The 24,840-nt window shown below is 39.5% G+C and overlaps 1 protein-coding gene across 15 annotated transcripts in view; it reads right to left on the bottom strand.

Annotated features, from left to right (window-relative positions):
* Positions 1-24,840, bottom strand: part of NRXN3 (neurexin 3) — a 1,815,083-nt gene that overhangs the window by 40,149 nt on the left and 1,750,094 nt on the right. For 13 of the 15 annotated variants that reach the window (XM_059890636.1, XM_059890635.1, XM_059890634.1 and 10 more), the window contains one exon: positions 20,347-20,425. In XM_059890636.1, coding sequence (XP_059746619.1) covers positions 20,347-20,425 — 79 coding nt within the window. 15 annotated transcript variants of the gene reach the window in all.

Below are 24,840 nucleotides of genomic sequence, written 5' to 3'. Positions count from 1 at the left end.
AGGAGCCTGGTGTGTTTCTGTCCATGGGGTCACAAAGAATTGGACATGACTGAGCAGCTAATACTTTCACTTCATTTTCATATAGCCTTTATTTCTAATTATAAATCTAATACATACTCAACATAGAAATTTTGGAGTATGAATAACAATATAAAATCAGCCACTGACCACTACCTGATGATAATCACTGTTATGTCTGTTACTGAAAACATAATCCTCATACCAGATTCAAGACACTAAACCTTGGATATCCAATAAACACTTAATAAACCTGATATGATTTTTATTAGGGGCTTCCCAGGTGGTGCTAGTAGTAAAGAACTTGCCTGCCAATCCAGGAGACATAAGAGACACAGGTTCAATTCCTGGGTTGGGGAGATTCCCTGGAGGAGGGCATGGCAACCCACTTCAGTATTTTTGCCTGGAGAATCCCACAGGCAGAGGAGCCTGGTAGGCTAGAGTCCATAGGGTTGCAAAGAGTCAGACACGACTGAAGAGACTTAGTATGACTTTATATTAAGCTAAATTAAGTATAATATTTCCAACATTTAGATAATTCATTTCTAAAGCAAGAGATTATTGGTATAGACTACCCAAGAGACAGAAAAGGTGGGAGGAGATGAGAACAATGGAGACAAATTCAGTATCTGCCTTTAGTATGGGTCACATCCTTCCTTTTGGCTGGGGATCAAGCTTTTGACCTTCTCTTGACACAAAGATGGATCACGTTATCTCAAATATAGGCTCATTTAGCTCTTCAGTTGGAGAAGGTGATGACACCCCACTCCAGTACTCTTGCCTGGAAAATCCCACGGACAGAGGAGCCTGGTGGGCTGCAGTCCATAGGGTCACAAAGAGTTGGACACGACTATGTGACTTCCCTTTCACTTTTCACTTTCATGCATTGGAGAAGGAAATGGCAACCCACTCCAGTGTTCTTGCCTGGAGAATCCCAGGGACGGGGGAGCCTGGTGGGCTGCCGTCTATGGGGTCACACAGTCGGAAGGGACTGAAGTGACTTAGAAGCAGCAGCAGCAGCTCTTCAATACAGTCCTCTCTACATTGTAATAAGACTAAAAATAGGAAAAAATTCTAGATTTAGATTTGAGTCCTTAGAAATTTTTCTTTATGATTTTTTGTTCTTGTTGTTTATAAACTGATTTTACTCTTCCAATAACATGCATTCTATATATATGTTTTGGAACTCCCATTCTATGTTGTGCCTTTTAAGCTATTTTTTTATACTGAGATTCAAAAACTCTCTTATACTTAATATCTAAGAGAAATAACTTCCTGGGGCCTCAGTGAAATAAAGAGCTTGGTTTTAAGACTATTTAGTTCATTATGCGAAATGCCAGGCTGGATAAAGCACAAGCCAGAATCAAGATTGCCACGAGAAATATCAATAACCTCAGATATGCAGATGACACCACCATTATGGAAAAAAGCAAAGGATAACTAAAGAGCCTCTTGATGAAATTGAAAGAGGAGAGTGAAAAAGTTGGCTTAAAACTCAACATTCAGAAAACTAACATCAAGGTATCCAGTTCCATCACTTCATGGCAAATAGGTGGGGAAACAATGGAAACAGTGACAGACTTTTTTCCTTGGGCTCCAAAATCACAGCAGATGCTGACTTCAGCCATTAAATTAAAAGACATTTGCTCCTTGGAAGAAAAGTTATAACCAACCTAGACAGCATATTAAAAAGCAGAGACATTACTTTGTCAACAAAGGTCCATCTAGTCAAAGCTATGGTTTTTCCAATAGTCATGTATGGATGTGAGAGTTGGACTATAAAGAAAGCTGAGCACTGGAGAATTGATGCTTTTGAACTGTGGTGTTGGAGAAGACTCTTGAGAATCCCTTGGACTGCAAGGAGATCAAACCAGTCAATCCTAAAGGAAATCAGTCCTGGATATTCATTGGAAGGACTGATGCTGAAGGTGAAACTGCAATACTTGGGCCACCTGATGTGAAGAACTGACTCATTGGAAAAGACCCTGATGCTGGGAAAGATTGAAGGCAGGAGGAGAAGGGGATGACAGAGAATGAGATGGTTGGATGGCATCATCGACATGATGGATATGAGTTTGAGTAGGCTCCAGGAGTTGGTGATGGACAGGGAGGCCTGGTGTGCTGCAGTCCATGGGGTTGCAAAGAGTTGGACACAACTGAGTGACTGAACTGAACTGAGTTCATAATAAAATTTTAGACTTATAAGGGCTTTCAGTCTTCAAAATCTACTAAATCTAGCTGTGGTAGCATAGCTAACATTTTAAATCTGTTTAAAGGTTTCTAATTTGGGGATTTTGGTTTGTTTTCACAGACAGGTAAATTTGAAAAAAAAAAAAAAAATCTATGGGGAATGACTAATATCCACTTGCCAACCTTTAGTTTGCTAATTAAAGATGCTACAGACAGTACCAAAATACTATCTTTGTAGAAGAAATTGATTTTAACAATAAAAAAATGCATAAAACATAATCTCAAAATATAGGGCAGTTCTGTCAATTGAACTTTGTGAAAACTCACTATATTGTCCTTATTTTTCTCATTTCACCATGGGTCAGTGAAGGTTTGACATAGTTTGATGCTTGTTTTGGTTTTGAGCATGGGAAACAGGACTATAGTAGGCCTAGTGATCTTTCCTGCATGTAGGAAAGTGTTATTACTGACCATGTATCCCTAAAGCACACATATGTGGAGTGTGTACCATGAGCTGTTGGGTTGGCCAAAAAGTTCATTCAGATTTTCTATCTTAGGGGAAAATGGAAACAAATTTTTTGGTCAAGTCAATACTTCCACGAATTGCTTCACCATGTGTCCATCCCCCAGTGACCAAAGAAACAGAGAGCTATAGATCTGACCACTAAATGGTCAGCAATATCCTGTCTTGTGTGGCAACAATGTCCAATGGAAAGAAGACAAGCAAATTTTCATACAATTCCCCTGAATTCTCTGTTGAATGCTTTCTCAGTTTAAAATTAAAAGGTCTGGGCTCTTTAAAAAACAAACAAAAAAAACTTGATACACAATATCAGTAAAATAGCATGAATTACGGATTTAGGACACTCAGGATTTTATTCCAATCCTAAAAGACACTAAGTCAGCGACCTTGAACAAATCAATTTACCTTTGTAGGTTTTAATTTTGTCACCTAAAACAAAATCGTTACAATGAACTTTAAAGTTCTTTAAGCTTACAGTCTTAAAAGTTATATAAACTTTATCATTATAATAAAAAAAAAGAAATGCAGAAAAAAAAAAAAAGCCTTTCGCTTTATGGGAGTTTAAAAGAGGAATTGCTATGTTTAATTTGATACTCAAGGTCACCAAGTCATATTTTGACCAAAAATCTTACTAAGAGCCCATTCTTCAAACTTGATAAAAGGGTTAGATCTAAAGAAAATTTTAAAAACAGAATTAAAAATGCCACGTGTCCAGGGAACTCTATGCAATGCTCTGTAATGGCCTAAATGGGAAAAGAATCTAAAAAAAAGAGTGAATATGTGTGTATGTACAACTGATTCACTTTGCTGTACACCTGAGAATAACACAGCGTTGTAAATCAGCTGTACTCGAATCAAAATTTTAAAAAACCCCAAAACACATTGTGTGTCTCTTGAAACTTGCTCGACTTTCATAAGGTGTATCTTTATTTTATTATTCCCTTGTGGCTCAACTGGTAAAGAATCCACCTGCAATGCGGGAGACCTGGATTTGATCCCTGGGTCGGGAAGAACCCCTGGAGAAGGGAAAGGCTACCCACTCCAGTATTCTGGCCTGGAGAATTCCATGGACTGTATAGTCTGTGGGGTTGCAAAGAGCTGGACATGACTGAGTGACTTTCACTTTCACTTTTCATCTTTATTTTAATGTTTTAAAATACTTAATTCAAATGCTGCTAAATAAGGGCAAGTTCTCCCTGGTCTGTGACTTCTCCCTCTTGCTGATGTGTCATCTGTCATGTCCCCTCTGGCCTGCTGGTCTATTTCATCTCTTCAAGTTACCTAGCTGGTCCCTGGGGACTGAGTTTACTCCTTTGCTTTTATAGGGAACGCTAAGGCAATGGCAGCCCACTCCAGTACTCTGGCCTGGAAAATCCCATGGATGGAGGAGCCTGGTGGGCTGCAGTCCATGGGGTCGCTGAGCGTCAGACATGACTGAGCGACTTCACTTTCACTTTTCACTTTCATGCATTGGAGAAGGAAATGGCAACCCACTCCAGTGTTCTTGCCTGGAGAATCCCAGGGACGGGGGAGCCTGGTGGGCTGCCATCTATGGGGTCGCACAGAGTCGGACACGACTGAAGCAACTTAGCAGTAGCAGTAATGATGAAGTGTGAACAAATAAAGAAATAAACAAGCAAACAGGCAAGTCAATAAACCAACCAACCACATAGGAGGATACCAGGCTAGTGCACACATAAAAGGGAGAAAAAGACATTCACTTTACTGCATGGCTATGTCCCTATTGGGTCATCAATAGTGCTTAATTTATCCTTGTTTTACTCTTATTTTCTATAAGTCCTTTGATCTCAGAGGCTTTTAAAAAACTAATTCTAAGTTATGTTGTTTTAAATCTCAGTCCGGGCACCTCCTATCCCCAAAGTGCCTCCAAATGTCTTCCCTTCTCCATCAGTTTTTGCTTTCTTTTGGAGCCCTGGTTGAGAACTTGACAACTCCAGGCACAACACCACACTGGGGGGTGGGGGGGGGCCAGGTCTTGCTAATGGGGAAAGCTCTTAATGTCATTACTTAGCATCCGGGCTTCCAGAAGTTAATCTTAGGCTCCCTCTGGGATTGGGATACATTAGGATCTGGTTTCATAGTTCACTTGATGTGGTTCATATACAAGTCTTTCCCACAGATTTCTAATGTTAAAGATGATAAAGGGACTGAGTCTTCATTTATGGAATCAAATCCTTAAGTAACAACCACCACTTCTGCAGTAACTCTAAGTGTGGCTTTGTACCTGTATGTTCCCAGTTTTGCTCTAGCCTCATCTCCTGCCAGGTGGTGGAACACTTTCTTATCCTCAGGATATTGGATGCTCCTTCCTGCACCCTACTGTATAATCCTTTTTCTCTGACATTCAAAAGACTTAAGACATAAATAAATGCTTCTGCCTACAATGCTGGAAAGAGTCCTATATATTGCTGAGTCACTCAGTCATTTCGGACTCTTTGTGACCCCATGGACTGTAGCCCGCCAGGCCCCTCTGTCCATGGGATGTCCCAGAGAAGAATACTGGAGTGGGTAGCCATTTCCTTTTCCAGGGGATCTTCCTGACCCAGGGATCGGATCCACATCTCCTGTGTCTCCTTCATTGGCAGGCAGATTCTTTTTCCACCGAGGCACCTGGAAAGCCCAGGCCTATATTAATCGTGCCCCTTCAATTCTGTTCTCTCCATTCACTGCCTCTGTCACCAAGAATTTTTCTCACTTTCCCCACAAAACTTACAGAGCTACAAATCAAAAAGTACAGGGAAAGAAGAGGTTCTCAGCAGGTTGCAAATATCATATCTCAGTCATTTAGACATTTGTCAGCTCAATAAGCCACAGCCAAGGCTTGGGGAAGAATTACTAGGATGTGACACAGTATGTGGGCTGGAGTTCAAAGAAACTGCTGCCAAAAAGGTCTAAAAGCTCGGAGGAGGCGGCGCACCCCCCAGCGGAGGCACAAAGAGCAAAAGCCAGGTTTGCAGAAGGAATGGCAAAAATCAAGCACTTACAAAAATTTCAGTGCAGATGCTGTGGGGAGGGGACCCAGATTTTGTAGGTTTGCTTATTTTTTTCATCTTACTTCATATGTGAGCTAATGACATATTGAAAACAATGGTGAGAAATGAGCGTTCAATGCCCTTCCATATCCTATGTGCTTAGTGGGGAACTCAACGAGTATTTATTAAGCTTGCTGCTGCAGCTGCTGGGCTGCTGCTGCTAAGTCACTTCAGTCATGTCTGACTCTGTGTGACCCCATAGATGGCAGCCCACCAGACTCCCCCGTCCCTGGGATCTCCAGGCAAGAACACTGGAGTGGGTTGCCATTTCCTTCTCCAATGCATAAAAGTGAACAGTGAAAGGGAAGTCGCTCAGTCGTGTCCGACTCTCAGCAACTCCACGGACTGCAGCCTACCAGGCTCCTCCATCCATGGGATTTTCCAGGCCAGAGTACTGGAGTGGGGTGCCACTGCCTTCTCCAGTTATTGAGCTTGACTATAGTGTAAAGTGAAGAAGGCAATGGCACCCCACTCCAGTGTTCTTGCCTGGAGAATCCCAGGGATGGAGGAGCCTGGTGGGCTGCTGTCTATGGGGTCACAAAGACTCGGACACGACTGACGAAACTTAGCAGCAGCAGCAGCATAACATAAAGAATCTGTCTGAAATGCAGGAGATACAGGAGATGTGGGTTTGATCCCTGGGTTGGGATGATTCCCTGGAGAAGGGAATGGGAGCCCACTCCAGTATTCTTGCCTGGGAAACCTCATGAACAGAGGAGGCTGGTGGGCTGTAGTCCATGCAGTTGCAGATTCAGACATGACTGAGCATGTGATGGATGATGGATAAAACGGGCAAGAAGGATTCATCTATTTAAAAAAAAGAAATGAAAGACTTCCCTGGCAGTCCAATGGTTAAGACTTCACCTTCCATGCAGAGGGTGCAGGTTTGATCCCTGATGGGGGAGCTAAGATCCTATATGCCTTGTGGCCAAAAAACTAAAACATAAAACAAAAGCAGTACAGTCACAAATTCGATAAAAAATTTTTAAATGGTCCACATCAAGAAACATCTTTCAAAAAAAAAAAAAGAAAATGACTACAAATTCCTAACTTATCAGATTTTTCTAGATCAGGGTTCAGCAAACTTCTAAGCCCAGCTTGATGTCTGCTTTCTCTTTTTTTTTGGCCACTTTGCACAGCTTGTGGGATCTTAGTTCTCTGACCAGGGACTGAACTCAGGCCCTTGGCAGAGAAAGTGCGGAGTCCTAACCACTGGACCCCTGCTTTTTAAAACTAAGTTATATGGAATCACGGCTACAATCATTCATTTATGTATTGTCCATGGCTGTCTCTGTGTTACAGCAACAGAGTTTGGTCGTTGTCACTGTGAGACTCTCAAAGTCTAGAATGTTTACTTTCTGGGTCTTTACAAAAAAAAAAAAAAGTTGGCTGGTCTTTGCTCTGGGTGATTAGGCTGACAATTTGAACACACAGCAATAAAATACTGCCATACCCCTCTTTTAGTAAAATGGGGTATCTGCTTCAAAGCTAAGATGAAAGCAGAACTCGACAGCAGAGTCCTCAATCATTTTCAACTTTACAAATTTTCCAGTTTAGGCTTCCAGATTGGTCAGGATGGATATAACTTGTAATGAGACCCTCAGATGCTGAAGCAAGCTACACTTCCATTGTCAAGAGTCTAATAAAAGCAAGCACAGCTTTCAAAAGGTACTTTCTATTTCATTGTGAATTTTAGTTCTCAATAACTCCTTTAAGATTCTTTGCTTGCATAGACAAGTCAAGGGCCTAGAAATGGTTTGGGGTTTTTTGTTTTGTCTTCATTTTTCCTTTTTTTTTTTTTTTTAATCATTTGAGACATAATGCAAAGATGTGGGGGAAATGAAAGAGAAGATAAACATATGAGTAGGAATTTAAGAAATGTCAAGAAAGGGGCTAAGGGAAGAAACGCATCCTCTCAGATACACATTCACTTACTCTGTTGCTATTAGCTGTAACGTCTAAAACACTATGGTCTGAAGAACATAATCATCTTGGAAATGAAAACACAGCGTCTCACCAGGGTTCTCACTATGAGCATCTACTCTTAGAGTCCTACGTGGTTTAGTCACTAAGTCATGTCCAACTCTCATGACCCCATGGACTACAGCCCGCCAGGCTCCTCTGTCCATGGGATTTTCCAGGCAAGAGTACTGGAGTGGGTTGCCATTTTCTTCTCCAGGGGATCTTCCCAATCCAGGGATCGAACCTGGGTCTCCTGCACTGCAGGCAGATTCTTTACCAACTGAGCCACCAGGGAAACCCTCTTAGAGTCCTAACATCAGTTAGAGGTGGCTGTTACCTGATCATACATTCTCAACAGGTCTGCTGATGAGCAGTGAGCTAGAAGCCCCCACTGCACAAACTATTACCTAGGTGACATCAAGAGGGACTAATCTCATGTAAGTGATGGTTTTCATCCTGAATACTAGAACCATTTCATCTCGAAGGAAGCCAGGGTAAGTCATTTAAATCATAGTTGTTTGGATAAATTATCATTAAACAGTTTCATAACCTCTATCAACCAAGGTTTTCATAGCTTTTCAGATGCACAATAATTAATCCATCTAACAAGTATTTACCAGACATTTAATATACTCAATACACAAACCTTCTTTCATTATTATTAAAGAGGTAGGTAGCTATATATATATATATATATATATATATATATATATACACACACACACACACATCAATGAAGAATACTATATAATAAGAGACAGTATTAATGCAGTGATTCCTGTGTGGATTTGGGGCCAAGCTGGCTTGAGTTCAAATCCCATTTCTCCTGCTTCCTTCCTGTGTGGAACATCTGTTTAGCTCCTCTGTGCCTCAGTTTACTCATCTTTAAGATGGAGATGACGATAAAGCCCCTCATGGGATTGCTACAGCGACTAAAGAAGTTACCAATGTAAAGTATTTAGAGCTATACCTGCCTATAGTAAATGCTCAATGAATACTTAGTGAAGGAACAAAGATGGGGCCGTGGAAAACCTGAAGTCCTAGACATGACTTCAAGGGACTTCATTCAATATTACATGTGCTGTCACTGAAAGCTGACCAGAGGGGCAGGTAAACCTGACATTAAATCAAAGTTAAAGGTTGTATCATCAGCATCTCAATCAGAGACCCTATCTCGTCAAACTAGAAACGCTAATAAGATCCACGCTTTCCTTTTTAATTCCCAGATTTCTCAAAACTCTTTCACAAAGCAGCGATTAGGCATCTAATGGTAAAATTGGTTTTTTTAGCTGTACTTTCTGTGATACAATAGTTCTCGTGCTGTTTTAAGTATGAATGTGCTAGTTTATGATAAACTGTGGAAGGAAAGGGCACTGATACATTTTAAGCTGGTTAACCATCATGCATCAAGTGCTGTAACAAAATAAAGTTCCTTGTATTTCAAAAGTTAGAAAAACATAACTAATAGGATGATGCTGCATATGATAATTATGTGCTAAGAAATGCATCTATTATCGTCTTTCCAAAGCTCAAGAAACAGAATTTGGAAGCCTAAGAAATATCCTGTTCGTATTCAGTGTTACTAAGGGAGGAATTTTGGGCAACTCTATTTTGAGGAAACAAAATTAGTCAAAGCTCCATAAACGAGCGTGTCACAGTTCTAAAATTCAGTGCTCTAATAAGTGTTCAAGCCCAATCCTCTGTGCACACTGCAATAGAAATAAAAGTTATCCGTTTCCTAACAGATCTGGGGTTGAATCTTACCTCGCCACTGTGTGCAGGTATGCAACCTTGGAAAAGCAAAGTTTGTGAGTCCCGATTTCCTCAATTGTAAGATGGCCACAATAGTTTCTATGCCGTAACAACTGAAAATGAGATTTACATAAAAATACCACGCTTGAAAGCACCTGGCATAGCATGGTGCCTGGGCCGGTGCCATATTACAGCCAGCGCATGATCTCTGATTGCTACGTTTTCAGGAATTTTCCAAGTCGGTTGTTAAAACACAGCCATAACCGAATACCTTAGATGAAAAACAAAGGTAATAAAAGCTTAAAACCCATTACTTTCTAATTACTTTGCTGTGTTTTACGATTATGTATGCTCTTGAAATCCTTGATATCTATCATATCTGTATGGTGAAAGTGTGTGCTCATGAGCATTACTTCATAATTCTGAGTTTAATATTGTCATATCAGTGGCTTGAAATCAGCCAGAGTGGGGATATTTTATACGACAGAAGCGGCCACACACTACAGATTATGGTTGTGTGTATCTACATGTGTTCTGGTTGTATGCATTTATGAGCACACTGCTATATCTGACTGTTCAGTAATACCCTCTCCCTCCCCCCATCCTTCCCGCCTCTTTCGATTCCTTCCCCCACTTTCTTTACCTGCCTTCTCTCTTTCCTCCTTCAATCTCTCCCTTCCTTCCTTCTTAGAAAGTTCTTGGTCCACAGAGCTCACAAATTTCCCCTTCCGTTGCTCTTGTTCTACACCCTTAAGAATAGCAAAGGCCTACATGGACATGACTGAAACATCTCATCATAAAACCATCTGCCTTGAAACACTTTCTCTTCTTCAGGTTAAAAAAGATGGACTTTTTAATCACAGGACCCTATTTCAAAAATCAGTCTAGCGATTCATTTTAGACCTATTTTATACTCTTGTTCAACCTCTGTGGGTAAGGGGACGGCAGTTGTTACAAAGATTCATTTTCACACTCTTAGTATTAAACAAACCAAAGCATTCCAATTTAGGCAACAAATTCCCTAGGTATTCACAGGTATGATCCAGTATCTGAATAATTACCTGGGTACTTTCTTCCACCTCTCTCTCAAGAAATTCAGACTCAGTTCTCAGAACTATATCTACTGTGTACGTCTTATTCTTTGGAAAGAGAAAAACAAAACGCAAAGAACTTGGGTCTGAGTTAAAGTGTTGGCTCTCTAATGCTTCCATGAATTAAAAAATAAAGTAAAATATATATCATTTGACTAAGAGAGATCAAAAGATAATCTTACCTTGAAATATGCATGAGGTGGAACCAGTGAGTTTTTTTTTTTTTTTTTTCCTTTCTCTTGGATGACTCGCCAAACACATTTATATTTTAGGTTAAAATACATAAATAAATTTTGTAATCAAGTACTTTCATATTTCCGCAAATTCCTCACTGATTCAGGAACAGACACTGCTCCATGTAGCAAAAATGATAATGCTCCTCAGTCACATTTCCTGAAAAATTTTTCTTTTGATCTGTTCCTGAAGAAAACGTTAACTAGAAGATTGGTATTCTATGGGAAAATTCCTTGGAAATTTGCTCGTACACGAACTCCCTTTAACAGGCAGATTATTAAATCCTGCCAAAGAAATCAACAAGGGTTTCTTATTGTTGTTCACGGGGTGGCTGTTTAGCTATTATCATTAGTAGTTTCCCATTGCAAGTTTTGCCTCCTTAGCCAGGTAAGAAGCGCAACGTACGACTTCCAGATGCAAACCAGTTATCAGCCTTACAATTCGACTGAAAATTTGTTTAGCTTCTTTGTGAAGTTCCCTAAGGGCAAGGTTACAAGTAGAAACAATAGGGGAGTGAGAGATAAAGGGAGAGGATTTCAAACCACATATTACAAACAGAGAACAGAATCACGGAACGACATCAGGACAGTGGACTCCAAGACAAGATGGCAAGACAGATGTGCCAGACGAGACACACGCTTGACCGCTGTGCCAAGGAAAGCAAGCACAAGAACAGAACCAGACAGAGATGCTGCAAGAGCAGCTCTTGGGGCTGCTGCGTGACCCCATGGAAATCATAATAAAAATGAGGACCCATGAGATTGTAACTACAAAGGAAAGTTACCCCCACGACTCATACACTGGACTTGCTGGGTTAGCCTGGATGTGTCAATTGGATGAAACACAGGAGATGGCGTCATGACAGCCCATGCACTGGTGATGGAGGCCATGGTTAGTTGATTAGCTACAGAACTGTCACGGCATGCCACACAATGATCCTGGGCTTGTCCGGAAATAAAAGATACAACCAATAGTCTATATCCGCAATAAAATTCTTTTTATGCCATCTGAAATTTGTGGAGAGGGATGTTTTATTATTATTATCTTTTTCTGACTCACTTGTCCTTTTTTCAATAAAATGCATGGTCATAAAGGGGAGAGTAAAGGCAAGTGGCCTGTGCAGATATAAGGAAAAATAAAAAGGAGGAAGGAAGAACATTAAAATAAAATATATATATATATATATATATATAGTAGAAAGAAGAGGAAAACAAAATGTTTCATTCTTTTATACACAACTTTCTTGGATTTCATTGGGGTTTGTTTTGTTTTGAGCATAAATACTGGAGGGAGACACTGAAGGGGGAAAAATTCGAGATTAGGATGGCAAGAAAAGATTTTGTTGCCTGTGTTGATTTGTATATCTATATAGCTCTCAGTATTGAAAGAATAATGACTCATTAAAGTATAGCAATGAGTTAAAAATAGCCATAATGACCAAAATACTAAATATGAATCAAAACAAAATAAATTGAACCACCAAAAATTCATGCGGCACAAGATGAAGTGAAACAACAGAAAATGTTCTTCAAATATATACAAAGTATATATCTATTTATATATATACACAGGGGTGTGCATATATGGATAGATATATCTGTATAATTTTTTCTCTCCACCCCTCCCAAAGATAATTGAATTATGGAATCATCATTATAATTATGATAAAGAAGAAAACAAAAACCTAAAAAAAATTAACATGCTTTTTTGCCAAGTTAAAACAGTATCATGCGTGTCTATGTTGGCGGATGTAAGAATGATGCTGTGAATTTCTGTGTAAACACATGGGTGATGGCAGGGGCTGTTGTTAATCTCTGTTTCCATTAGTCTAATACAACATACTGTGTCTACATATATAAGGAATGATAGGCTACATATTTAGTATACACGCATACATAAATATATATATATGTATACACAGTATGTGTACTGGGGCTTATGGGAGAAAAAACAGAGAACACAAAGAATCAAAGAAAACCCATTAAAAATCTCTCTTTTTAAAACCCAATCCCTCTTTATTTAATCGTTTTCTCAGGGAGGGGGGACTTGCTTAATGATTGCATTAAGCTCACTCCTTATCAACTACTTGCATTGGCATTTGAAATCAGGAAGTTCTCATGAGTCTGGCTTAAAATTCTTTCAACCTGCCCATCCTTTGCTTATTACCTAAGAAGCTCTAGGTAATACTGTATATGTTCAGCACTAATTTTTCAATCATAATGAGTCAGAAATTCTGTGCCCCCAACTTAAGGTGTAGAAGCAAGCTCTTTGGGGTTAAATGGTGCTTCGCAAGTTGACATGCTGTGTGATTTTTCCTGCCTGACCTTGGGTGGGTATGCTAAGTGCGGAATTAGAGACCTCTGCTTCCAGTACTGATAACATTCCAGGCATTTCCATTCATTGTCTACATTGTTTCTTTTCTTTTTACCCCTCCTTTCCTTTTATCCCTCTTAGTTTTGTATCTGACTTCCCTAATAGACTATGAACTCCTGGAAAGGGTCTCCTGTTTTGTTTTCCTGGTATTTACTCTCCTGTCTATACATAGTAGTCACTAAAGATTATCGCATAAATAAGTGATTTATTAAACTATCAAATGGAAAGTTACATGTTGATATTATTGATCTCTTTTCCTTTTCAACATCACCAAAAAATCTTGGGTAATGGAGATAAACAGAATTTTGTTTTCATTTGAATCGTTTTCGTTATTAGATTTATTTGTTTTGGTTATAAAATCTATGATAATGATAAATCCATGAACATATTTTATGTACACCATTCCTGTACTATCAAGTGCCTAATTGCCAATTAGTAGATTTTTCTATACTTATATTTTTATTCTTGTTCTAATTTTCAAAGCATTTTACCATTAGGGATTTAAAGGCCACATATTGCTTAAAAATTAGATTGGGCTAGGATGCAGTTGTGGAGAAGGCAATGGCACCCCACTCCAGTACTCTTGCCTGGAAAATCCCATGGACAGAGGAGCTTGGTAGGCTGCAGTCCATGGGGTCTCGAAGAGTTGGACAGGACTGAGCAACTTCACTTTCACTGAAGGAAATGGCAGCCCACTCCAGTTCTTGCCTGGAGAATCCCAGGGAGGGGGGTGCCTGGTGGGCTGCCGTCTATGGGGTCGCACAGAGTCGGACACAACTGAAGCGACTTAGCAGCAGTAGCAGCTGCATGATGGAGATGGGTTATAAAAAAGTAATACAAATTATCACTAAGTGAGTTAATGAATAAAGACAGAAACTATCCCATTAAATTAAGAATGCTATACACCCATGAATGTAATCTATTTAAAAACTGGCAGGACTTAGACTAGGTCTACATATGTGAATAGTTGCTTGCTTTATGTACATTGGACATGTATTATAGCTCAGATCTAACACATGTCCACAGTCAATAATGATTCCTTAATGAAATTTACATCCATTTATATTCCTCTTCCCAAAGCTAAAGCATTTCTAAGATTACTTCTATTTTACCTTTATTCAAAATATTTTTAAGCAGACCCTAAAATTCAAGGTGAATTCTGGGCACTGTGATACTCAGACATTCCTACAGCATTTTAAAACTATAATTTTATTTATATTTATTTATCTTTGGCTGTGCTGAGTCTTCATCACTGCACGGGCTCTTTCTCTACTTGGGTGAGTGGGGGTTTCTCTCTAGGTGTGGCGTGCAGGCTTCTCATTGTGGTGGTGTCTCTTGTTTAGAAGCGTGGGCTCCAGGGCACGCGGGCTTCAGTAGCTGCAACACGTGGGCTGAGGAGTTACAGCTCCCGGGCTCTAGAGCACAGTCTTAATAGCTGTGGTGCACAGGCTGAGTTACTCTACAACAAGTGGGATCTTCCTGGATAAGGGCTCGAATCCATGTCTCTCGCACTGGAAGGTAGATTCTTTACCACTGAGCCACCAGGGAAGCTCAATGGCATTTTATTTAGGCATTTACTATTCTACCATGCACTGAATAGCAACATATTCTCTTTACCAATCATGAGTTTCCATATGGAAAAATCTAAAATTAAATAAAAATCAATTTCTTTGTAATAAAAATGTACAAGTTGATAACTCTTGGAGCTTGCTAGAGCCACTAATGACAAAATGCATTTCTGTAAACCCTGAAGATTATCAACATCCTAGTTAAGGTTGATAATCAGCACATTTATTATTTTTCCTCTATGAATTCTGAAAAATAATGCTCTCTTTCTTCCTATCCTTTATTAGAAAACTATTACTGTCTTAACACTTCAGTTGCACTTTCCACAACGTCCCAGCAAATAAAAACTCTAACGATTTGGTGAGCTTTTAACAATTCAGTGCCAGATTTTCATATTATAAATACTTTACTGATGCACCTCAAACTGATAAAGACTAAGAACCCAGTTTCACCTGGAGAACATAAATATGGGCAAATTCTTGGTGTTTCACCAAATTTAAATTTCCCTATAATGAGTTGGATATTATAGTGTGACTAACAAAGAGGAACAAAGCAGCCATAACACTGAATGCAAATGTGAGGATTGTAAATTTGAGGAGTAAAAATACATCTGAGAATCACTCTGGGAGTAGTAACTATTTTGTGATCTCAGATTATTGTCATTAGTTTAAACATCTCCCTCAATCCCACCATTATGGAAGTTGTTTAGTACAGTCCTATTGATGGATGAATGTGTTTCATCTTCACTTCCTGTTACTGTCTGCCCTCTGGTGGAAGTGCTGGTCTCTTGAGATGTGATCAAAGGACATTTAAGATCAGTGGAGGCAAGAAACCTGGCTAATTGACAACTAGAAACATGTATCCCTGGATAATGGCTGGATGAATCAATATAGTTGTTAATTACTGCCATACCCACTGCTCAGGTGTAAAAGGCATTTCTTTTTATTTTTTTTTTCCTCTGCTCTATAAACCCTGCTCCCAGGATTTTTCCAATCTTAAGATCATAAAACACAAAATTCAGACAATTGGTAGTTTTTAATTATGCAAAAGCCAATCTGACAATGCATTCATTTTGATGGTTTTTTATTTTTTTTCCTAAAGATGGAGACACTAGGCATAGAAGTTGGGAGAGGGAGAGAGAAGGAATGAAAAGTGAATTCTATCACTTTGAATTTTAGAATCCATTCCCATATTTTAGATCATGGAGGCAATCTTACTAAAGATCTTAATTTTTATTTGACTTCCAGAATCACATGCTGCTGCTGCTGCTGCTAAGTCGCTTCAGTCGTGTCCGACTCTGTGTGACCCCATAGACGGCAGCCCACCAGGCTTCCCTGTCCCTGAGATTCTCCAGGAAAGAACACTGGAGTGGGTTGCCATTTTTTTCTTCTCCAATGCATGAAAATGAAAAGTGAAAGTGAAGTGGCTCAGTTGTGTCCGACTCTTTGCGACCCCATGGACTGCAGCCCACCAGGCTCCTCCGTCCATGGGATTTTCCGGGCAAGAGTACTGGAGCGGGCTGCCATCGCCTTCTCTGTGAGAGAATCCTATTTCCTAGCTATTTGAATTCATAGTTATTTGAATCCTCTCCAGCTTGTTTATTTTGTTGTTGTTGCTGTTGTTGTTGATTACAAAGAGGTAATCAACAATGAAATATGCATTTACTGCACAATTTAATATCAATAGAAGTATAGTTGGGAGGAGAGGCATTTATATGCAAAGACACAAATCTGAACTATTAAATACTTCTTTTGTAGGGGACACAATTACTGTTTACACATTAGGAAAGATAAAATCCTGATCCTCAACTTTAGGTACTTAGATAGCTATTCAAATATTCTTCTGAATATTTTTATTGCTACAGATGGACTCATTATGATTTTATAGTTCACAATTTCAATTCTGGGTTCTCAAAGCAAATGTTCAGAAAATGAAATTTTCCCTGCAACTCACTATAAAATGGTCTAATTCTCAGCAAAAGAAGGGATGTAGTAGAGAATTGTTTTTGCTAAAGAAATGTGGATTTTGTTAGGGTGATACTTACTTGTATGAAATCATATATTTTAAATAATTCAACAGGTTTCATTTAGTTGTTTAAAGGGAGATGAAGAGAGAGGTATGAAAAATGTCCAATTTTAATTTAAGGTTATGAGGTATTTTGAGAATCATATAAATCCAGTCAGCAAATAGTAATTGAGATTTCACTCTGTGCCTTTCTCTCGTGATTTAGCCTTTTTAAAAAACTTATTACGTATGTTCCAGCAAACACATACAGAGAAAACTTGAGATCTAATGGATTTACGAGGTTTCTAGACTCATCGGCCAAGCTAAAAAACTGTAAGTGGTCCCTAAACATGATATGACTAAGCTACACCAAACCAGGGTGATCCCTAAATGCCAAAGTGGGTTGTCAGTATAGAAGTCATTCGCTTACATCTGGCTCAAAACCAGCAGCAATAAAGTCCATTTTGTTTTAAATAAAATTAAATAGGAAAAATCATTTCATTTAAAATTTGATGCCCACATGAAAACAAAAGTTGTTGAATATAACATATACTAGACTGCCCAAATTTATGAAAAGCAAGAGCATCTAATGGACCTAAATTAATCAGGAAAGAACTTGCAGAAGTGAAATGCCTTATAACTGAGAGAGCCTAGAAAATTATAAATTTGCTAACACAGAGAAGATAAGGCAATTTCAAGTATGATACAAGATTAGCCAAAGTTAGTGTATTTACAGTAAACATCAGGTCTAGAAGAGAATAAAATTTTAGAAACTGAGGTAGTGAATTAGAAGGTTCAAAACTAGAATTTTAATCGCAGTATTCGCATAGAATCTCAGGGCTAGCAATTTACTTCAAAGTTATGTAAAAGTCAGCATTATCTACTGTTGCATGGGCACCAGAAGACTTCTCTTCAGGCAGTGCAAAATCTAGCCATGGAAACAACTGGCTTGAATGCTTCTGATTTTTAATCTTCATTATTTCTGGAAAATCTGAAGGCTATAGAGATATTTCTCATACAATGCTAAAAAGAACTTGATAGCTCTATGCATGTAATCTTCATCAGTATTAATCAGGCCCCCAAGGCAAAGCCTCTGCATCAACAGGAATATCTATCTCCTTCTTGCATTAAATATGCCTCTGACTTTTCCCCTGTGCATCTGAATCCCTTACCAGGAATACTTTATGGAGTTAAATTTAGAAAGAAGAAACATTCATTCTTCAACTGTGATCAGTTAAATAATCCTGGGCAAAGGATATTAATACCAGTCTCTTAGCTGGTATGTTAACTCCTTTGGGATGGGCTCTCTGTTGCCTGCTTTATTTATATATTCCCTCCCATCCTCCCTTGCAGAACACAACAGATTGTTTTAAAAATTGTTTTTATTCCGCTACCTGCCCCGTGTAATTATATCACTCAAGAAATGCTGGTATTGAATTTCTGTCCTCTGCTTTTGAATCAGATGAAACACCTGCATAGCCACTAAAAAAGAAAACGGACTTAGTCTGGGGCTTTTCAGGTTTTGGCCTGTTTATGTTCGATACCAAATGGTAACCAAATTATACTCACAACCTGGGGAGCTGCAGATCTCATGAATCAGAGATCTAGAAAAGCCCTCTGTCTTCTGATGGATGTTGCTATGGAGATGTCTGTTGTGTGTGTGTATGTTCGGGTGTGGAGGTAGTAGGGAAGACAGGCGTGATGATTCAGAATGATCAAGTCTAGATTTTATCATCTAAAGATCTGATAAACATTGTTGTATATATATAGATATCACTGCTATGAAAGCAAGAAAACCAGATAAAGGGTAAATAGGGAATCCAAATTAAAGTCTAAGTATCTTAAATTATTGGCCCCAATCAATTAATTTAACATACGTCTTGGAGATCATGCCATATTCATAGCTAAATTCTTAATATCTTACACATACCTGGCATACACCAAGGACCCTCAAAAAATATTTGTTGAACTGAATTCTGCGGGAGAGGTAGTTTAGATAGTAAAGCTCTATATTATATTTTCCAACAGTTCATTTGTGAAAACCCTTAGAACAGGAAGGATTCAAATCTGGAGATGCACTGTATCCTGCCTGAGGGCTCAGCAATATTTATTAAATGAATGAATGAAAATCTGTTCTGGTATGGACTAGAAGAATCCTCCCTTTATAGTTAAAACTTCACTTAATACCATATTATGACTCAAAGTCTGAAAAAAAATCTGACTAACCAGGTCACACTTACTTTCCTCCCACACAACTGAGCTTCCAAAGAAATGGAACACACTCCAGAAAGACAAGGCCCGACATATCACTGCTTTGTCCCTATGCTAAGAACAGAAACCCAGAGAACTTCCTGTATCCAAAGCCACTTGCAAGACACCAAGCAGTCAGTCTTCTACAAAATCTGTAAATCATTTTAGGATAACAAATGAAAGATTTTACTTTTGTTATACTCATATTTTTTCATGAATCTTAAATTTCTCTAGAATTAACAAACAACAACAAAAAAAATGTTTAACGGCTCTCCTTTTCTTTTAAAGAAAAGGAAAATGAAAATAAAGTAACCCGAACAATCAACTAGAAAATTCTATTTATTTCTCTTAGCCTTTGAAGAAATAAGATCCTAACCCAACTCCAGCTTTGAAATGCTATTAAACATACACAGAAATTCGATGATATCTGTTCTCTATTATATATATAAATGTAAATTTTTAACTTATAGCAAGTCTCAAAACAGACGACTTGGGAAAGTTGATAGGAAATAATTAGGGACTGCAGTTGCCTACTGGATATTATATCGTATATAGCTCACTATAAGAAAGACCATAAAACATTGAAATGTATCTGGGTGCAAATGGGGAACACATTGAAGCTGCTAATTGCCAAAGTCCTCTCAACTTCAGCACAGTAGATACATTTTGAAGCATCACAGCCGTTGACATGGCATGGTTCTGTACTAATTTTGTGTTTACTATGCTATACTGCTGCACAAATTCTCTAAACACACAATGAACAAAATTAGTATAAATATAATACCATGTTAACTGCTGTTGAAATCCCATGGAAAAAAAAATGTTTTTTGGTTGTTTGGTTTTGGTTTGGTTTTGTTTGCCACTTAAGAGTTAGAATAGTTCATGAGGATTAAATGACTTTTGTGGCTCCACTTTGGCTTTATGTTTTTGCTTTTTTGTTGTTTTTGATGTCAATCCAATATAGAAGTCTTCATGCCCTCACCCCCTGTCAATTTCATAGATTCCACTGGCTGCTACATATTTTCTGTTTCTTCTGGCGGTTAATCTGGGTGTCTAACTGCTCACTGTTAAGTCCTATTGAGTTTTCTTTAGCTAGTCAAGGAACTGACTTTAAATTTCCCCGGGGTCTTATGGCTCCTTCCATGGGATTTGATGCTTTCGACCGCACAGTGATATTTATATATGTATTTGCATACATATATAGATATAGGAAATACACACACTAACACACTATAATATATATAAAACACATGTATATTCACATATATGTATGTATTGTTTTTTGCAAATGAAAAAATAAAGCAAGCAAAACAAGACTGACCTAACCTACCTGTACTCGGCTCGCATTCAACGAAGTCTTCGTCATCGCTTGAACATTCAGCAGATGAAACAAGGTCATCTGATGTTGGCTGTGCGTGTCAAAGAAAACATAATGAGATGGGGGCAGAGAGAGAGAGAGAAGGAAACCAATGAACAAAAGCACCAAAGACTCCTCATTGTGTCCTGCCTCCATCACCATTACTGTCTCTCTTCTCTAAAGAGGGCATGCTGTAGGGTAGAGAATTTTAACTCCTGTGTAGCTGTGGATGGCTCTGGGTCCAGACACTCTGGGTGGGTCTCATGGGAAGCTGAGTAACCCAAGGTGGTTCCAGGAGGCTCAAGCCTATCCCATCCCTGTAGATCACATTTGCAGCCTGACTCTATCCTGACTTTAATTTCAATTTTGAGAATCAGAAGGGCAGGAGAAGGGCTATTGCAGGTGGTGGCAAGAGAGCAAGCCAGCACAGAAACGCTCGGCAGCGTGGAGAGAGTTTCAGTGCATATGGTGTGCAGTCTCAAGTGTATGATTTGGTGGTCGCCAATCCATAGGCTGGCGTAATTAATGAACGCCGCGGAAGGCAGTCTGTTCGGGGATAGCATAATGACTTCTCTCGCCATCAGCGATTTCTTCATGTAATTGCTGCAATTAGCTGAATTAGTAATGTGGACCAGCAGACAGACACTACAAGACAGCCTCTGGACACAGGTAAGGCTGTATCTGAAGAGAGCACAAAATTTCTGATTGTAACAGTGGTAATTCAATTTGAGACTTTTTTTTTTTTTTTTTTTCTATTGAATCCTGAAGAAATTACCCAAAGACAGGGAATCTGCTGCTGCAAGAAATATAAAGGACTGTGGGCATGGTCAGTGAGAAGGGCCCTTGCTAGACAGTAAATAAGAAGACTGCTTTCTGTACCTGGTATATCCTACATGCACGATAAATACTCTTTAAATCAACCCATCAATCATTAATCTACAGCTCTCGTCTAAAAACCAAACTTTTGCCCTACTTTGTGCATGAGTATTCAAAACACAGCAGTTGTTCAATGAATGCTCATTGCTTTCTACTTCCTGATGTTCATAGTATTAACTGACTTGCTAGTCTTATTATTCCCAAGGCACTGAAGTCTCAATCCATATTCAAGAGGAAAAGCAATTACCACTCAGATGCTCTGCTAGACACATATACAGGCTTACTAGTTATAGTTATTACTAATTAATGAGACACAATTCTCACACTGATCCTTCGGGACAGGGATGATTATTATACTTTTAAAGAGAACTGAAGTTCAGAGAGGTTAAGTGAGTTGCTAAAAGACTCACAGCTGGTAAAACACATAGTGAAGGTCTGAACACGTGCATCTTATTTAAAAGTGGCATTTGTAGCTCCTGTAGGCTTCTTGCGTCCCCTTCTTACAGGATGCTATGGACCGAACTGTGTCCTCTCCCAAATTCGTATATTGAAGTTCTAACCCCCTTGTACCTCAGAATGTGACTGGTATTTGGAGATGGGGTCTTTAAAGAGGTCATGAAGTTAAAAGGAGGTCATTTGGGTAAGTAAATCCAACATGACTGCTCTCCTTGCAAAAAGAAGTGATTGTCTCATACACACACACACACACACACACACACACACACACACAGAGGAGACCATGGGAAGGCACAGGGGAAAGACAGCCATCTATAAGCCAGGGGAGAGGCCTCAGGAGAAACTGGACCCCTGACAGCTTGACTTCAGAATGCCAGCTTCTAGAGCTGTGAGAAAATAAATCCCCCTTGTTTAAGCCGCTCTGTCTGTGGTCCTTTGTTATGGCAGCCCTAGAAAATGAATACGCATGACAACCCATAAGCTTAGTGTTTCCAGACAATGTCCTTCTTGAAATAGACATAAGAGGCGTAGAATCGCTGAACACAGCAAAGCACAGTAGAAAAACCACATTAGGTAATTGATTTCGCTTAATTGACAGCGGCAGAGAGGTGCCTTAAACCACGTTCTTGATCTTTATTCTACACTTGTCAAGGAGATACTTCAACCCCTGCTCTCCTCCTTAAAGTTAATAGAAAACTATTTTTCAAACATTCTATTTTTATTTTCAATTTTCAAGACACTAGTGACATGTACATTTCACTTCCAGCAACTGACGCTGGCATTTGTATCCTGGAGCATCACTATTTGTGTCAGAGATCATAAGCTCACTCTTCTGGAGTTTCTGGCTGTGATAGGGCCAGTACAGGTCCATTTCCCATCATTTAGGGAAGGGAGGTGGTAAGAGAATAAATATTAGCTGTGCAGATGCAAAGGTTAAATATAGGGGAAAGGCCACATTTCTCCCAGCAATCCTGATTCCAGCTTGTGATTCATCCAGCCTGGCATTTCGCATGATGTACCCTGCATATAAGTCAAAGAAGCAGGGTGACAATATACCATCTTGACAGGCCCATTTACCAGTTTTGAACCAGATTGCCAGGAGGAATATCAACAACCTCAGACATGCAGATGATACCATTCTAATGGCAGAAAGCAAAGAGGAACTAAAGAGACTCTTGATAAGAATGAAAGTGAAATAGTTGGTTCAAAATTCAACATTCAAAAAAAGAAGAACATGGCATCCAGTCCCATCACTTCACGGCAAATAGAAGGGGAAAAAGTAGAAACAGTGACAGATTTTATTTTCTTGGGCTCCAAATTCACTGTGGACAGTAACTGCAGTCGTGAACTTGAAAGACAGTTGCTCCTTGGAAGCAAAGCTATGACAAACCCAGACAGTGTATTAAAAAGCAGAAATATCACTTTGCTGGCAAAGTACAGTCACAGCTATGGTTTTTCCAGTAGTCACGTATGGATGTGAACTGGACCATAAAGAAGGTTGAGATCCAGAGAACTGCTGCTTTTGAACTGTGATGTTGGAGAAGACTCTTGAGAGCCCCTGGGACTGCAAGGAGATCAAACCAGTCAGTGCTAAAGGAAATCAACTCTGAATATTCATTGGAAGGACTGATGCTAAAGCTGAAGTTCCAGTACTTTGGCCATCTGATGTGAAGAGCCAACGTATTGGAAAAAGACCCTGATGCTGGGAAAGATTAAAGGCAAAAGGAGAAGGGGATGACAGAAGATGAGATGGTTAGATAGCAAGCACAGACTCAATGGACATGCATCTGAGCAAACTCTGGGAGACAGTGAAGGACAGGGAAGCCTGACGTGCTGCCGTCCACGGGGCCACAGAGTCAAACATGGCTGAGCAACTAAACAACAATGATAACATAATCATTGATAGTTCTAAGGCATGCATTTTCCATGGGGATGACACCACTCAGCAATAATTGTTGTGGGCAAAAGGGGGAAGATCTTAAATATGGAAATGGCTTGTGACCTGCCAAGGGCCACAGTTCTTAAACAAATATACTGTATACCTGATAGGAGAAGGCAATGGCACCCCACTCCAGTACTGTTGCCTGGAAAATCCCATGGATGGAGGAGCCTGCTAGGCTGCAGTCCATGGGGTCGCGAAGAGTCAGACATGACTGAGGGACTTCACTTTCACTTTTCACTTTCATGCTTTGGAAAAGGCAATGGCACCCCACTCCAGTACTCTTGCCTGGAAAATCCCATGGATGGAGGAGCCTGGTAGGCTGCAGTCCATGGGGTCGCTAAGAGTCGGACACGACTGAGCAACTTCACTTTCACTTTCATGCATTGGAGAAGGAAATGGCAACCCACTCCAGTGTTCTTGCCTGGAGAACCCCAAGCACGGGGGAGCCTGGTGGGCTGCCATCTATGGGGTCGCACAGAGTCGGACACGACTGAAGCAACTTAGCAGCAGCAGCAGTATACCTGATATTAAGATTTTATGGAAAACAGCACTTGAGGGGGAATGGCCTAAAAATCTCCTTAAGGTTGATAACACATTTCTAACATGTAATCAATTGGAAATTAATTGTTGGTGACTTGATTATAAGAACCTTACAGAATGGCCCATATAGGGCTTAACTAGCTTTGGTCACTGGAAATGAATGAAAACTGCTGAGTTAATGAAAATCTAGCAAGTTCACCTTAAGAATTGAAGGTCAGGTAATAAAGTTTAAAAAGGCCACTGAGCAAATGTATGAAAAGAATGCAAAACTTCAAGAGAAACCAAAAAGGTGTTAACATATTAGGGGAATCTTTAACATTGTAAAAACTAACTGAATTTTTATCAGCCAAAAAAACAATGCAAAGTTGTTTTTTTGTTTTTGTTTGGTTTTTAAGATAAGTACTAGGCTCTGCAGTTGAAGACAATTTCCTCACTTTGCTCTTGGCTTCCTCTTAAATATGGAAATGGCTTGTGACCTGCCAAGGGCCCACAGCACTTAAACAGGCCCACAGCCTCCTCCAACACTACAAAAATTCTCCCCGCTGTGGTTTAAGTGACACTGTCCCCAGCCCCTATTCCCCTTCTCCATCACTACCTCCATTTCTGTGCGCACAATGGGCCCCTAACCCCCAGGGCAGGCCCCACATCTATAC

The sequence above is a fragment of the Bos taurus genome, chromosome 10 (assembly GCF_002263795.3).
Source record: "Bos taurus isolate L1 Dominette 01449 registration number 42190680 breed Hereford chromosome 10, ARS-UCD2.0, whole genome shotgun sequence".
NCBI lineage: Eukaryota > Metazoa > Chordata > Mammalia > Artiodactyla > Bovidae > Bos > Bos taurus.
The sequence above is the reverse complement of the archived record's forward strand: the minus strand, read 5'-3'. Positions and strand labels throughout refer to the sequence as shown.